The sequence below is a fragment of the Cydia pomonella genome, chromosome 2 (genome assembly GCF_033807575.1).
Source record: "Cydia pomonella isolate Wapato2018A chromosome 2, ilCydPomo1, whole genome shotgun sequence".
NCBI lineage: Eukaryota > Metazoa > Arthropoda > Insecta > Lepidoptera > Tortricidae > Cydia > Cydia pomonella.
In genome coordinates this window covers 37,161,076-37,177,849 of record NC_084704.1, presented here as the reverse complement: position 1 = coordinate 37,177,849, position 16,774 = coordinate 37,161,076, and the positions used below count along the sequence as shown (strand labels likewise).

The window sequence follows — 16,774 nt, the reverse complement described above, 5'->3', positions numbered from 1 at the left end:
ATTTATCATTGTGGCAGGTCCATTGGCAAATATTTATGTTTTGAAAGTATTCCGCCAACTAACGTGGAAGCTGTTTGTATGCCTTTTCCTGTATCTGCTAGCTGGATATATTGTCTCTAAAATTCGCAGTAGTTAGGCAAAATCCATGGTATGTTTTCTGCTAATATTCTCAACAAAAAGCTGACCGAACTGATTATATTTTAAAAATGAAAAATAATCATTAATGAAGGCATGTTTTTATTTTTCTTTATCTTTGATCTTATGGTTGAGAAATGTGGAAGTAGATTGATTATTTGAATGTGTTTTTAAATTTGTATTAATAGTTTTAATTTTCATGCAGTCCCCCAGTTACCGGGATTAAAGATAGGCTGCGGGAAACCCAGGACCGAGGGGGGAGGGGAAGGTCATGTCATAAAATCATAATATTGATCAAATAACAGTCATTTTATTAGGCAAACAAAGTATAGGTATTTAGTGATAGATAAAAACGAGGTAAAGGAACCTAGAAAGATAACGGAAACTCCATTAGTGTACACAGGTGTATCAAGTTTAATGTTATGGACGATTATCAATAACATATCAATTTACACGAAACTATGGAAACAGCTGTCTCTGTTATTGTTTTCATAACTTCACTTGAGCACTACGTCGCATTAAATGTTATACACACATTTAAAGCAATCATAATATACCATTTCATCGCACTTGCTCGTAAAAGGTGTTACACGTAAGGCGATTTCAGATTTCAGATTTTTATTTGCAGAAAAAGGGTTAGTTACAGGTCTTAAAATACGGTTAATAATTGTTCCACCTTTATCCGCTATCTCAAGACAGCATGCAAATTTTAAAATTATTCTTAAAATAATTTACATTACGAGTAATAAACAACATTCATCTATTTACACGATACGGTCCGTACATCCTAAATTTCGAGGTAGGGTTGTAATATATATTTTTATCACACTCGCTAGGCGATGCGGTCCGTAAACTGTAAATTTCGACCTAGGGCTGTAATCAGTGTTGGTCGAACATTCATTGCAATTGACCATTAACCATTACAAATTGACCCACAAACCGTAACGGACGGTTACAGTTTACGGTTCCATTTGTAATGGTTACTGGTTAATTGCATTGATGTTTTGGCCAACACTGGTTGTAATGTACGTTCGAATTTAGGCAGAATTTATATTGTTTTTCCTTTTTTTTCCTCACAAGTGTGATGAATGATGAAACATAGTGTCTGCCACTGGCAATACCGGAATTACGAACTGGTATTAAAAATCAATAATTTATACAATACAACAGTCTATGAAGGGGAGGGTCAACTATCTCTGCAGCTGACTGTACCTACATCGGCTATCACGGTCGCGTTCTCTTCTGTTCGGAAGCAATCATAAAAACTTGTTCTGATCGTGAGATGATTTTCAAAAATCAGTATGTGGGATCCCATCAACTGACTCTTGTAAAGAACATTTCATTAGAGTACGTATACTGACTTTCCCATGCTTAAATATTTATGAAATCGCATGTTATGTTAAGCAAAATACAAATCGATTCCAAAGCTTTACTAGTATACGTTAACAAGGGAAGATTACCGATACCATCTCATTTTAAACGGCATTTATATCAAAAAAAAATTGGAATGGCTTCAAAAATATTCAATATTTTACCCATGCTATTTTAAAAACAGACTATATAAGACTTTTTAAGAAACAACTGTTTGCATTCTTATAAAACAAAACGTATTACTCCATTGACGAATATAAAAGAGACAACACATTAATTTTGACGACCGGTCTGGCCTAGTGGGTAGTGACCCTGCCTATGAAGCCGATGGTCCCGGGTTCAAATCCTGGTAAGGGCATTTATTCGTGTGATGAGCATGGATATTTGTTCCTGAGTCATGGGTGTTTTCTATGTATTTAAGTATTTATAAATATTTATATATTATATATATCGTTGTCTAAGTACCCTCAACACAAGCCTTATTGAGCTTACTGTGGGACTTAGTCAATTTGTGTAATAATGTCCTATAAAAAAAAAAAAAAAATTTAATGCAATATTACAAATTATTTAGTGCCAAGAGTAAGGTAAGATTTCAGCATGCAATTTATTGTCAAACTTACCAACACAAAACAAAATTTGTACACCTAATCCTGGTTAAGTAGGTACTAAATTGTAACAACACCTATGTTTAACAAATAAAAATATATATTGATTGATTCATTGATTGATTGTTACCAAACAACTCAGTTAAACATTCCCATAATCATTGTCAGTTAACTGTATAGCATGCACATGCCATGTATATCCAAAATACATTATCAATTTACCTAAATAAGCAATAAACAAATGTCTTCGTTAAATATTTCACAATGTCGATCATTTCGCAATGCTATTGACAAGCGTATGTAGGTCGACACTAATTGATTATGTGCGTTCATTTAGTACTGAATTACTTAGCAAGCTAGTCGCTAAAATTAGGAAATGCTAATGAATGAATTGTGAATCTTGCTTTAATATTTAAGTGGTGAACGCGAGTAGTTTTTATATTTAAAAAATGACACAGAAACTAGATTATATCCTCAAGGGCAAACTGAAAGCAAAACCTTAAAGGCGGCTTGATAGAAAAAAACGAAACCATATCAAAATTTCATTTATTTTCATTTCTATATAGATAATATGAGGTTAATCGCTAAAACTTTTTTAGTCGAAAAAACAGAATAGAGGAAAATTAATAGAACCGAGTTCAAAAAATGAGGCAAAATACTTTCATTTCCAAAATAATTATTTTTCATCTGTTTATTTATTTCATTTAACATTATTGTAGATTAAAAAAGGTTCAAAAGGTGCTCTTAATGCATTAAGGCTTTTCTATACCAGTCAACCATAGGGCCAAAAATTTTTTTCGGGTTGAACCTATTTCCCTTTAAAACCTCAAGTTTGTCGCCGGATACCTACAGGTGGCCCTAGATATTTTTTTCTTAATTACACATCTTAAAATGGCATTAAAAATAAAAACTACAATAATTTAACTAAAACCTTCTGAGGTGTTTCCCTTGCGCTATGACATGGGGTTCTTCAAGAAGCAGGTTTTTAGGGTTCTCAAAGGTTGGCAACGCATAAGTGGCTCCTCCGATGTTGCTTATGTCCATGGGCGGCGATGACTGCTTCCCATCAGGCGGCTCGTCTGCTCGTTTGCAGCCTATTACATAAAAAAAAAAAAAAAAACGTAACGTAATTATCAAATATCTCCAAAATATACTCCTTTAGCTTAGATAAATAACCGAAAACGGGTGTTACAATTATCAACAATATGACGCGGTAAATAAAATATTTCAACGTATTTTCGGGCCAGCGTACAAGATATACTTATTTTAATTTACCTGGAATAGATACCTATGACTTACGTTACATGTGTTTAAAACCTAAAATCGTGACCATTTCATTTCTCTCGACGACAACATATATTATTCCAGTTTAGACAACGTCGCACGAAAATTCACAGTGTTTATTGTGTTAGGTCCAAAGATCACTTAAAACTTGAATTTTTAACAGGTATTTAAACGCTAGAAATACGTAATAAAATGCTTAAATACGTCATTGTTTACGTGTAATTTTAACAGGTTTTTTTGGGATCTGTATCTCCTAAATCCATGCTAATTTGCCATATAACCTAAATTTATACCCTTTGAACCGTAAGAAATCGTACTCACAGCGCTAAATGCTTTGCTCATACGTTTCATTGTGTTCAATCAATGTGTTTGATTTATGTGTACACCCAGCTGCAAAAGTGCAAGGGCACTTTATGAATGAATTCCATTCATGCAATTTTGCAGCTCGCTCGATGTATTCATAGGGACAATCAATATGAAAGGTGCTATGATAAGGTACGAGGTGGCAAAGAAATCAAATTCCTTGACTTAACGTTTGTGGTAGTGTCAATATAACCTTCATGCCTTCAAGAAAATTATAAATCGCTCGCGACTGATCATTATCTTGGTGTGCGTTGTAAGTCACATATCTGAATTGACGTTTCACTGTCCACCTGTTAACAGACAATTCTTAAGCTTTATTACAAAGACATAAGGCCCTCATGTGATCTTTCAAGAGCGTGAATGTTAGTAAGGCGTTAACCGGTTCCAAAAAACACGCTCCTGCAGTAAAATTGAAGGCCGGTTGCACTAGTATTCACTGAATCATCTGTTTCTGTTTTCGGAATCGTGGTTCGTTAGAATTGGCTCACGACGCTTCGTCGTTTATAACTGGTGCAGTTTTCATCGCTAATACTACTATGTACCATAAAATCGTTTAACTTTGTCATACCCTATCTTTCGCAAATAAATAACTTAAGACTTATGGAGTGTAAATGATGCTACCAATCAAATATTGATTGTTGAACACTAGGTTGATTAATATTTAGCAATTACATCTCGGATTACATTCCTAAAACTTTCCTTTTTATCCTTTTCGTACATTTTGTCCTTGATGCTCAATCTTACCCTAGCCAATTTGTTACCCAAACATCCTGCTTTTTTACCAATTTTGGACTAAAAAATTAGTTGAACAAATTGAGGCAATTAAACTGTCAATTAAGTATTGGGCTATAAGAACAAAGTTTAGAGCAAAAGGGACGGTTTCGATTTCTATATTTATTTTAAAATTTTAATCAGAAACAAACAGAACATACAGATAGATTTCTTTCTCAAGGCTCCGCTGATTGTCTCAGATCGGCTCTTGTGTCTGATTTGGCTGTTTGCCCTGGAACCTCCAAAATACGGTTATTACGGCACCCTTCGGCCAGTAGTCTGCGCACTCAATAGTTTCAAATTAACCGCACCAAGTAATTAATTATCTTAGCAAAGTCGTTAAGTAGTAATATCGTTCGCAACGCCTTGTTATCTCGGCCATAGTTAACAAAGATCAGATTGTTATGCTTCCGCACATTTATTTACAAAATACCACACTATCGTTCCTACCTACGCAATGGGCTATTGATGCTATTAGAATTGTGTGAGAGTCGATTGCTCTAGAGAACCAGCTACACCTAGTTACTGACAACATCGAAAATCGAATCGTTATCTGCCTTTCTGTCACTCGAATATACAACAGGGTCAAATTTATTTTCGTTGTCTTTCTGACCACTTTGTCACGCTTGCATTGGTGTCTTCTACCAAATAAATAAAACAAGTCGAGTGCTATTACATGTCTTTATAGCTGTAGATAGTGTAGATTATATTTTATTTGAGAAAAATTAAAAATCATTCCGTACAAAAGCTACTTACAATCCGTCACATTTTTTGGAACAAGACATAGTAATTTTTTTTGACCCAACAGCGATAGAGAGTCAGATATATTTGAGGTTCTCGGTGTTGGATAATGTTAAGTGCGTGGGACCCGCGATGATTATTATTATTATTTTTTTTTAATACTACGTCGGTGGCAAACAAGCATACGGCCCGCCTGATGGTAAGCAGTCTCCGTAGCCTATTTACGCCTGCAACTCCAGAGGAGTTACATGCGCGTCAGTATGTATGTTAGTTAGCGTGGGTCAAATCTTTGAAGCTACGTTTGACACACTTCCCGATATCTGATTGACACTGAGAATGCAATATTCTGATGATATGGAGCTGATATAATGATGGAGACTGGAGGTGGCTATGAGAACTCTGTGATAAAATGAAACAACACAACTGAATTGTGTTTTGAGGTTATTAGAATTGTCTCGATGAGTATTAGTTGCCCGTGGAAAGAAAATTACAGTCACCGAGAAAAGCTTGTACCAAAAATAAAACTGCCAAAAACTTTTTCACTGGTTCATCCAATAAATAGACTCTAGACAATCTGAATATACACAGCTCACATGTCAAGTTGTCAACACAATACGCTTATCACTGTAAACACTTCGAGAGTCCGTGGAGATTGTTTACGCGTGTGCGCATGTCGGATTTATACTTATACTTGACATTTGAAAAGATAAAAAAGCAAGAGCTGCTTGCGTACTGAGATTAAGTAATCCATTTGTACAAGATAAGAATTTGGAAGCAAATAACTTCCAATAAAGGTACTTGTTTGTGTTTAAAGATATAATAAGCTTAAATTGACTGGGATATGGATCGTGATTACTTACCTTTAGTATTGTTTACGAGCGGCCGATATATTTTAATTCTAGTGAAACTAACCGTGAATCATTCAAAACTGTTAAATATAGAATAATATTATATTATATAATTTATTATTCATATTCTATATAAAATATACACGGTGTAACAAAAATAGTGGGGATCCGTCTAAAAGGCATATTATCGTATTTTAACTAGGAAAAAGTAGAAGAAAAACTTGTTGACGCGAAAAAAAATTATAACTATTTTCTTCAATAATTTCCTCGTTTCGAATTGATTTTTTTTAAATACTCGTAAATTACTAGGTATATATAAATAAATAAATAAAATAAATAAATAAATATTATAGGACATTATTACACAAATTGACTAAGTCCCACAGTAAGCTCAATAAGCTATATCCACATAAATACCTTAGGAAGGTATGTATTTCTGCAAATTAATATATATTTAAAAGAACAGAATCGACTAGTACTCGTATGTTGCTATAAATGTAAACAAAATACGGACATCGTATTTCCTTAGACTTTTTAGTTAAATCCGGACGTAATAAGAAAATATATAAGAATTGAAAAGGGGGAATTCAAAGGGCTGTTGGGGGTAACGGCACTACTTTTCAGTCTGGCAACATCGGGTTTCTTAAAGCCTAGGAACACCACTACCAGGATCAGAAGTCAAACTGTGATACATATGAATCATATGATACAGTAGAGATCCTGGTCTAATATTATATGTATTTATTAAACGCATTAGTAATATTCAATTAATATTGTCCTTGCAATGACACAATAATTTAATAAACATTATATATTAGCCAATTAATGTTATGTAGCCAGTGCCAACAGCACTCAAGAGCAGGTCAAACTGGGAGCCTACTCGAAGATTAGAATCTTTAACTTGATCTGTTAATAGGTACAATCATAAAAGATCAGATTTTATTATGACACTTATTTATTATTTATTTTATATACTTCGAGAATCTACACCTCCAAATCTTATTAGCAGTAGGTACCTAAATATTAGTGTTTTGTCTGACATTGGGGATCCTTTGCATCTCCAAGTTTAATTTATTATTAACAATATATAGAGATTTTTTTTAAATCTCTGTTATATCCTCTATCCCCTCATGGGCCACCAAAATAATGACAGCAAAACTCATCCCCTATGGGCCAGAGCTAAATGAGTATCGAATTTTTTCATTACGTTGAACTTTGGATTCTTGACCAATTTCTTTTTTTTTATTATTAATAAACGGTCAACTTATTAATTATACTCGTAAGTTTGGCCGTTGTGTTTATAAATGTATTTTTATGTTACTTCATGCTATCACTGTAAATGTTTTATTGAGTTGTGAAAGAGCACTCGAGTCATATAAAAGGTAGGTAGCTCTAAACATTTTTTTCGGTGATTTGAGTTTTTGATAAGAACTTCACGGCTATCACGAGTTGGCATTTGACATTTACGTTGACAACTGTGTAAACACGATCGCATTCCTGCTCTTTCGCATCAATACATCAATGCCGGCGAGATGGACTGCGAGTTCACGCAGTAGCGAACATAAACGTCAAGTATCAACTCGTGGTACGGCTACTAGACACGACCTACCTCCGATTGGTGCGCGCGAGATGCATTACGAACCATATTCGCATCATAGCAAGAACGAGTCAAGTAGAGTTTTTAAAATGCCAAATAGGCCTTGACAGCTAATCGCTGACGTCTGTATAGGTTATCGCGGTTAAGGAGGGGGGAGGGTCAGCAGTATCGCGGAAACTGTCGATCAACTAGGTCATTTAGAGTCAGACCAAGATAAGTTGGCAGCGATTTTGACAGCCTAGACAGTGCAAGTGTTAAGTATGCGTTATAATTCAATAGAAGTTTGGCATTTAAACTAACTCTTGCACTGTCTTGCGTTGTCAATATCGTTGCCAATTGGTTTGACTCTAGAAATTTTCTGGAAGTAAGCACATTAATTTATTTAGAAATGTCACATTTTAGTGATAAAATTACGGGAAAAATATATTTTTGACTGTTGAGCTTACTGTGGGACTTGTGAATTTGTGTAATAATGTCCTATGATTTTTTTAATTAAAACTATTCAAAAGTGACTTAGAGGAACTGTCTTAGGGGTCATCATTCGACGCGTGAAGGATAGTCAATTTATGTTTTATCCCTTTCGTACAAATACAGAAGTCAAAATGACAGATTAAGACAAACGATAAAAGCTGGAGGCATGTAGTGCGTTTATGAATAACGCCATAATTTAATAATATAATATTATATGTAATATACCATAGCGACTTGTATATGTAATATTATATGCTATGGGTGAGTTTGTTATTCACTGATGAGTATTTTCTCTTAAATAAATTAATTTGCAAAACATGGACATAGTAGGTACATATTGTATTCATACTTATAGAACAGTACAGTTACTAGGTAAACACCAATATAAATAGAATAACTGATCTTTGGAGCCAGTAAATGACGCAAAACCTAGGAGCGTCGTATAACAAGCGACATAACAATAAATAGGAAATTTAGTTTCAAAGAATACTTCATTAATAACACTCCAAGTCAGACAAAGGTCAATAATACATTATAATGGAGTTAGTATTGCAATATCAATATTTAACATGTATTGAAATAATATTTTTTTAATTTACAAGATGTAATGTTTTGAAAATGTGTCCCGCCGACTTTCTTGCCGGTCCGATATTGGAATACCCTCCTCCAATTTAGAAGGGATTTAAATCTTCTCGGGTCAGTGTAGGGTTAGAGCTGGCGTAGCTTTATTTGCCGTTCATAAGAGCATTTTAATATGCCGACTTTGAAATAGAACTCCCTAATGCCTAATTAATCGAAAAAAAAAATCGATCAAGTGCAAACTCTTGCACTGGGGGTTCCTTACCGTCACGAAACTCCGTTATCAATGTTACAGTTCATTTAAAATCAGCCTTGGCAAAAATACGTACCCTAAATTTGCCTTTAGTACATGTTAACTTTGCCTTAACTGGCATTAGTCCTGTCTTTGTTTGTAATATGAGCTTTTCTGTAGTAGTGCACAATAAAGAATTTTATTATTATTATTATTTATATCTCCTTGGATTTCACGGGTCTATAAATCCCGGTCTTTTGATAGGCTTGCGTGGGGATAAAAGAGTTTACTACTACTACTACTACTGTGGAGACTTCACCATTCTCTTCACTCTCTCCAAGCTGCTCAATCTCGGGCCAGTGAGACAGGTAATCAACCTTAACTCAAGTAGCAAATGTTTCTTTCCAGGATACAAAGAGATTCTCCATGGCGTCCACGGGCGCCTCCGGCCGCGGCAGCTGGTGGCCATCATGGGGCCTTCAGGCGCCGGCAAGTCTACATTACTGGACGTTCTGTCCGGCTACAGGGTTACTGGGGTTGGAGGAGCGGTGTTCCTTAACGGCAGGGGCAGGATCATGAGTGAGTCTTACTTTTCTACCACGCCTATTGGATATAAGCTTTTGGAAAAAAAAAAACATTTATGGTACAGCAAGAGCGCTGACTGTATTTTTATTTCTACTGACAACTAATTTATTTAATTTTTATTGCACAATACATGAAGGTATACATGGCGGACTTATGCCTTAAGGCAATGAGTTAAACCACAAGGATTAAGTAGGTGCAGTCTTTTAAAGTAAATGAATTCTATATATTGATAAACTTACACATATACTTAATACAAATAAACATACATATATTAATACATACATAATTATACCAAGTGTGAATCATTAAGTTGATGAAGAAGAAAGTTTGTCAAGGAAATACTTGCGCAACATGCGCTTGAATGCGACTTTGGTCTGCGCTTGTCTGATAGATAGTGGGAGAACGTTCCAAAGTCTGATTGCCTGGACAGTGGAAGAATTGGACATGAAACTTGTTCGGTTTCAACATTTAGAAACTAATTCTTCAACCACAACATTTATTCAGCAAATAGGCTACAAAGGCACTTTTACACGTCAACATGGAATTTACATGTACGCTAAAAAACACATCAACAATTATGAAATACGAATAACTGAAAATATAAATTCAAACTAACTCATCGAGACAATTCTAAATACCCCAAACAAAATTAGGTTGCGTTCTTTTATCACAGAATTCCTAAAGCCACCTCCTGTCTCCATCATCAGATCAGCTCGATGGTACCATAATACTGCATTGTCACTCAAATTACATATGTATACAAATTTACAGCTTCATCGGAAACCGGGAAGTGGGTCTAATTTAACCTGCAAGATTTGATAACAGACAGACCGACAACGGTACAGGTGAAACTAAATACAAAGATTTGATTACAGACAGACAGACAACGGGACAGGTGGAACTAAAGAGGAAAAGCTAGTAAAAGTCATCTGTCTTTGAACCACAGACCCTTCCAGACCCACAGGCGCGATATCGGACGAGCTATGACAATCAAAATTCAATTCTAAACTTAAAACCTTAAGCTTGTTTTTTGCTAAAAAATTACATCCCTGGGATTAAAGATGAAAGGAGACAAATTCACGTAATCGCTTCTCCATGCAAATGTAGTATCCATGCATAAATAAATAAATATGGGACAATTGGGACATTACATAAATCCCACATTAAGCTCAATAAAGCTTGTCGTAACCTAGACTATAATCTTATACCTTTAAACGAGCAATTCTTGTATATATATAAATATATATATTTCTGTGATCTCGGAAACGGCTCTAACGATTTCGCTGAAATTTGGTATATGGGGGTTTTTGGGGGTGTACAAGTGTGTGTGATCTAGATTAGTCTTATGTTTGGGAAAACGCGTGTTTTCGTTTCGAGTTTTCATGCGTTTTTCTTTCGACGCAGAATATGGTCGCTAATTTCGTGTCACCGGCCACTGTCCATCTGGTCCAGCGGGTTAAGACGCGGACTGCTAAACGAGTGTTACGGGTTCGAATCTCGCCCGGCGACTACCTTTTTGTTTTTTTTTTATATGTTCAAGTTTATATATAATTTTTTAATTTTTATTGTTTTAGACAAGTTTAATTTAGATTATCACCTATACACCACCATATTACAATAAATAGTTATAACCGAGTAAAGCTCGGTCGCCCGGTACTAAATACTTAAATACATAGAAAATTTCCAAAACTGAGGAACAAATAAAAGCCTAAATGACAAGGATCGAAGGCCGCTCTAGATAACGTTGGACGAAAAAACTTTAAACGAAGGGTTCATAACCAAAGAAAACTTGAAATAGAGGTCGATTGTCATCATCATCAGAAAGTCTATGGCCTATGTTCTATTATATGGCGCTAATTTTTGATATTTAACAAATTTAAAACATATCAGTGAACAAATAAGAATCAAAGTCAAATGGCGATCTAATAATTTTAATCATGTGTCGAAATCGAAAGATGGCAGTAAATTTATATATATATATAGTCCTCCTCATCGTTTTCGATGACGGCGACCCCAAATAAACACATTATGGACGTTGTCTAGCATGAGCCCTAATGTGGCTGGTCAGGCCGAACTTGCTCTTAAATACTCTATTGCACGCGTGACAATAAAGTTGGCCAGCTGCGTTGAACGTGTACACGTAGGAGGGCTTAGGTCTCTCTTTCCGTAACTGGCGTTTTATGTCTAGGCTAGTGAGGCGGTTATCTTCGAATGTTTTGACACCGTTATGGATGGTAGAACGCCAAGAAGACCTCCTTCCAGCAAATATACCGTGGCAGTAAATTTACCGTGGCTACGAAGTTTTATTTGACAATCCATCACTATGTCAAATTCTCTTTGGTGATAACTGTGGTTAATATTGGTTAACATACAATAAATTGTTCACTGTCATTATCCAGGGAGGAAAATGGGGACTACGTTTGTATGGAGAAGCGTCCACTATCCTCTTAAGGGGTTAACGAGCTTAACCTTTGCCTTTTAAACACCGATGTTGATTGCCTTGAATCCAGTTTTGTGTTTTTGCAGTTCTACTTGCACAACATGATTCAAAAATTCAAAATTCAAAAATTTATTCTGCAAGTAGGCCTCAAGGGCTCTTTTACAAGTCAATACAACATTTATAGTAACATCATATAGTGACATGAAAAATACATAACAACATTTATAAATACAACAGCCAATACCTGGGTAAACATTACATTATAATAATCTTAAAATAAATAATTAATACAATACAATAGAGATGTATAGTCTCTATGGTTAAAAACACATTAAATCTGGAGATGTAAAAGGTCCCCAATGTCAGAGTACTAATGCGTGTTCATGTTATGCGACGCAATTTTACTAGGTACACTTTATAAGACTCGTCTGTCTGTATGTTCGCGATAAACTCAAAAACTACTGAACGAATTTTTATGCGGTTTTCAACTATCAATAGAGTGATTCTTGAGGAAGGTTTAAGTGTATAATTTGTTAAGGTTTTGTGTAACCCGTGCGAAGCCGTCGCTAGTTAATAGATACTAAATTATCCGCTTTAACAAATATGACAGCGGTTGATGGTGGTTGATGCCTGACAGTTACTATACATATATTATTATACTGTTTGACTGACAGGATATTTTTTAACATTCAACTGACAGCCGGACAAGATAATCAAGGATTGAAATAAGTTTACAAAAAGAAAATTTAAAGGGTAAAAGGTTAGTCTAGTTTATAACCAAAAGTTAAACTAAAGAGCCATCTGCTTAAAAAAAATTAGTACCTACGTATATGTATTGGTGCGAGTGAGACGCACGATAACTAAATGATGTCAGTAAGTAAGTAAATATTCTTTATTGCACCAACAATTATACATTTTACATACATGTAAAACTACAAATGAATTTTAAAGTAAAATAGAACCAGGTAACAACAGGCGATCTTATTGCTAAAAAGCAATCTCTTCCAGACAACCTTTAGGTAGCAGTATACGTTCGAATTGACCTGAAACAAACACCTGCCTAAAATTATGGAAAAGCATATTGTAAATTAAATCCCCCCAACATACTATACACACGTCTAGTATTTGTAGTATTTGTAGTATGTGTGACCGCTTCGTCATGAAATACCTACCTAAGGGCATCCGCTAGCGTAGGCGGGTGCACGCACGCGGGTGTCATTGTAGGTTTGGTCGAGGAAATATTATTTGCACCGATGAATGTTATCGCTAACGGCTCTTTTGCAATAAGCTAATAAAACAATTAGCAGCCGTATATTGTATATTGAGCTAAACAATCTTGATCCCAGTTACTTTTCTACATTTTAATTTCTAATTTTTCCTATTATAGTATTCCAACTTTTAAATTCGTAGTCTATTATTTAACAAAAAGTTTTATGTAAAGACACATACGTACGATTTGCAGTTTTAAATGATTCACGGTTAGTTTCACTAGACTTAGATCGACCGGGATATAAACCGTGATTATCTTTAATATTGTTTTTGAGCTCCCGATATTTCAACGGAGTTACATGGATCTTGTTCACATTTGTGTCAAAAAAAGGTCTGTTACCTAATAACGTGTCGGTATTATCCCAAAAACACAAAGTATCATAACTAGTTATTCCCATTATATGGATGGGACGTGCGGAAAAGCACTCCACACCTCTTTTGTCCTTTCGTATGCGTAAAGATAAAGTTATAGGACCAATCGGTGCAAATTATATTTCGTCAACCACAAAATCCATCGCACACGTCCGCGCCAGTTAGCGTTGCTCATACTATATTTCGTTAACCCGGTCACCCGCTCCGTGCAACCGCACCAGCTAGCGGATGACCTAAAACAGTTCCATATTAAAATTCCAGAGCAATTCAAGAAGATGTCGTGCTACATCCAGCAGGACGACCGGCTACAGGGGCTACTTACCGTCGGCGAAAATATGTCCATGGCTGCCAACCTCAAACTACCCACCAAGATGGATGCCTACGAGAAGGGGGAGATCGTAAGTATACCTACTGTACTTTTCGTATATATGATCGTTAGTATTTTCAGGGTGATGTCCAGATCTTAGGCATTTTTTCATATTGCAACCCGCAGGTATTGTTGCGTTAAGCCGCCTGTTGCTATTTCGAGTCCCATCCAAGTAAATAGAAACACTCTTTCCCCGCTTTCAGTAAGTATTTCATCATTTTTATAAAAAAACGGTCGAAGTTACAACAAAACTGCCATTGAACAATATATTTTCCATTAAATAGGCTATAATAGCTGTGGCTGTATGTTGTTAGGACTTACAGTTTTCAAGTTATATTCTCCTTTTCCAGATAGAAAATATTCTCACCAACCTCGGCCTCTACGAACACTCCAATACCCGCGCAGCACAGTTATCTGGTGGACAGAAAAAGAGGCTCAGCATAGCTCTGGAGCTTATTAACAACCCTCTTATTATGTTCCTCGATGAGCCCACTACGTAAGTAACTAATTTCACTATAAGTTAGGTAGAAAGTATTGGCGGCCTAGCGAAAAGCCGTGCGGCTTTGCAATCTAAGGCCCGGTTCTTACCAATGAGTTCTTTGGAATTTGTAAGATCCGTCATTTTATATTTACCAATCACTTTTCAGTGAAGGAAAACGTGAGGAAACCAGACTAATAACATGGCCAGGGCCGGATTTAGGGGAGGGCAACGGGGGCTACAGCCCCTACACTAGAGACTTCTGAAATATTACCTTTTTTTTGAAAATAATTTGGAGCCAGGGAGCCTCCACTTCTTTATTGCCCGACGCCTCCAGACCTCTAAATCCGGCATTGAACATGGCGTCGCTTTCGTAAAAAAACTTGTGCCAGGAAATTCCTCAGGCCAAGATAAAGCTAGGAAGATGATGATGAGTTAGACAAAAATAAAACTCTCAGTGCTTGCATTACCGTTGCCATATATAAGCATAATATAATAAGAAAAATTGGGTTAGCTGTATGTGATTTAGAGTCGTGGCCAGGTCAGAGATTTTGATGATTTCATGAAATGCCATCTTAGAGTTCATCACTTCATGATATAGTTAGGTTAGATTACCACATCAATTCTAAGTTCTGGCCACGACATATACATGTATAGGGTGCCTACCGGGCGTTGAATAACAAGTCCGTTGTAGACACACTATGTTTAATTTATAAGTTTAAGGACAGTTACAAGAGTGAAGAAGCATAGGCACAAGAGCATAGAAAGCACAGATTACAGTCAAGAAGGAAGGAAACACGAAAGAAAGCGAAATAACGTAAAATTAGGCGTAAGCACTGTACTCGCGTATGTAGCGGATCGATAAGCGGAGAGATATGCATTCGCCGTCGCGGAAGAGATCGCACTGCCGGAGCGGCGCGAGCGCCGGCCGCTGTATAGCCAAACCGGCTACGTGATCTATGCAATTCCCAACCATACGCTCGCACGCTGATTCTATTTAACCGACTCCGGCGGGGAGGTTAATACGTTAATCATGATTATAATGCTGTGGGCAGTGATCGCCACACATGTAACTATTCTAACCAAGTATACGAACTTTCCAGAGGCCTCGACAGTTCCTCGTGCACACAAGTAGTCCAGCTCTGCAGCAGTCTCGCCCGGCAAGGCCGAACGATCATCTGCACCGTTCACCAGCCTTCGGCCTCGCTCTTCGCGCTGTTCGACCAAGTATATGTGCTGGCCGCCGGACAGTGCCTCTACCAGGGCACCACGCAGAACCTGGTACCATACTTGGAGCAGACGGGCGTACCGTGCCCCATCTACCACAACCCTGCTGATTATGGTAAATAATTAACCTACTACATTTCTTTCTACTTTCTCGCAGAACGAAAATAACGCCTATAATTTTTTATTTCTTTGTGGTCCGACACACTCATAACTGACCATTGGACAATTCCGTACCTACCATTATCTATAAAAGCGGTCACCCATCCAAGTACTGACCCCGCCCGACGAGATTGGAAAGAAATATTTATTTTATTCTGTTTTTAGTATTTGTTGTTATAGCGGCAACAGAAATACATAATCTGTAGAAATTTCAACTGGCTAACTATCATAATTCATGAGATACAGCCTGGTGACAGACGGACGGACGGACGGACAGACAGCGGAGTCTCAGTAATAGGGTCCCGTTTGACCCTTCGGGTACGGAACCCTATGTAAAGTAGCCAATTGCATCTAGTTTATGCAGATATTTCGATGACTTTCCTAAATAATCATTCAATGTCTTTAACGCACCCATATATACGGTATAGTCACACACTGACACTATAATGGGTAATTTTGGGGTCGTCGTCCCGAATATCAAGAATGTATTGAAATGGTCATCATACTGAACAAGGTTTCCTATGGGACCGATATGAAAATCGTAAAAATTGTTTGCCCCTGGTCCCATACGTTTCGTCTACTTCGGACCCTCAAGGTGCCCATGGGAAACCTTGTTCAGTATGACCATCTCAACACATTTTTTAAATTCAGGATCACGACCATAAAAACACCCACCCACCCACCCACCCACCCAAACACACCGCGAAAACATCCGTCAAAATATATTTTGTTAATTTAACATGTTTAAAGCCGTTTTTAGTATAAAAGTTGAATTTAAGAGCAACTTTTAGTTAATATAGAACGTAATACAAACGTTTCAAAAAATTGGAAACAACCCTATTAAATACGAATGCCGTTGAAGGAAAGAATCATTAACGCT

The 16,774-nt window shown here is 36.5% G+C and overlaps 1 protein-coding gene across 1 annotated transcript in view; it reads left to right on the top strand.

Annotated features, from left to right (window-relative positions):
- Positions 1-16,774, top strand: part of LOC133515569 (ATP-binding cassette subfamily G member 4) — a 60,812-nt gene that overhangs the window by 33,498 nt on the left and 10,540 nt on the right. Inside the window, exons 2-5 of the mRNA XM_061848133.1 lie at positions 9,406-9,576; positions 13,925-14,061; positions 14,381-14,526; positions 15,612-15,850. Of these exons, the coding sequence (XP_061704117.1) occupies positions 9,406-9,576; positions 13,925-14,061; positions 14,381-14,526; positions 15,612-15,850 (693 nt within the window). The remainder of the gene's footprint in view (positions 1-9,405; positions 9,577-13,924; positions 14,062-14,380; positions 14,527-15,611; positions 15,851-16,774) is intronic.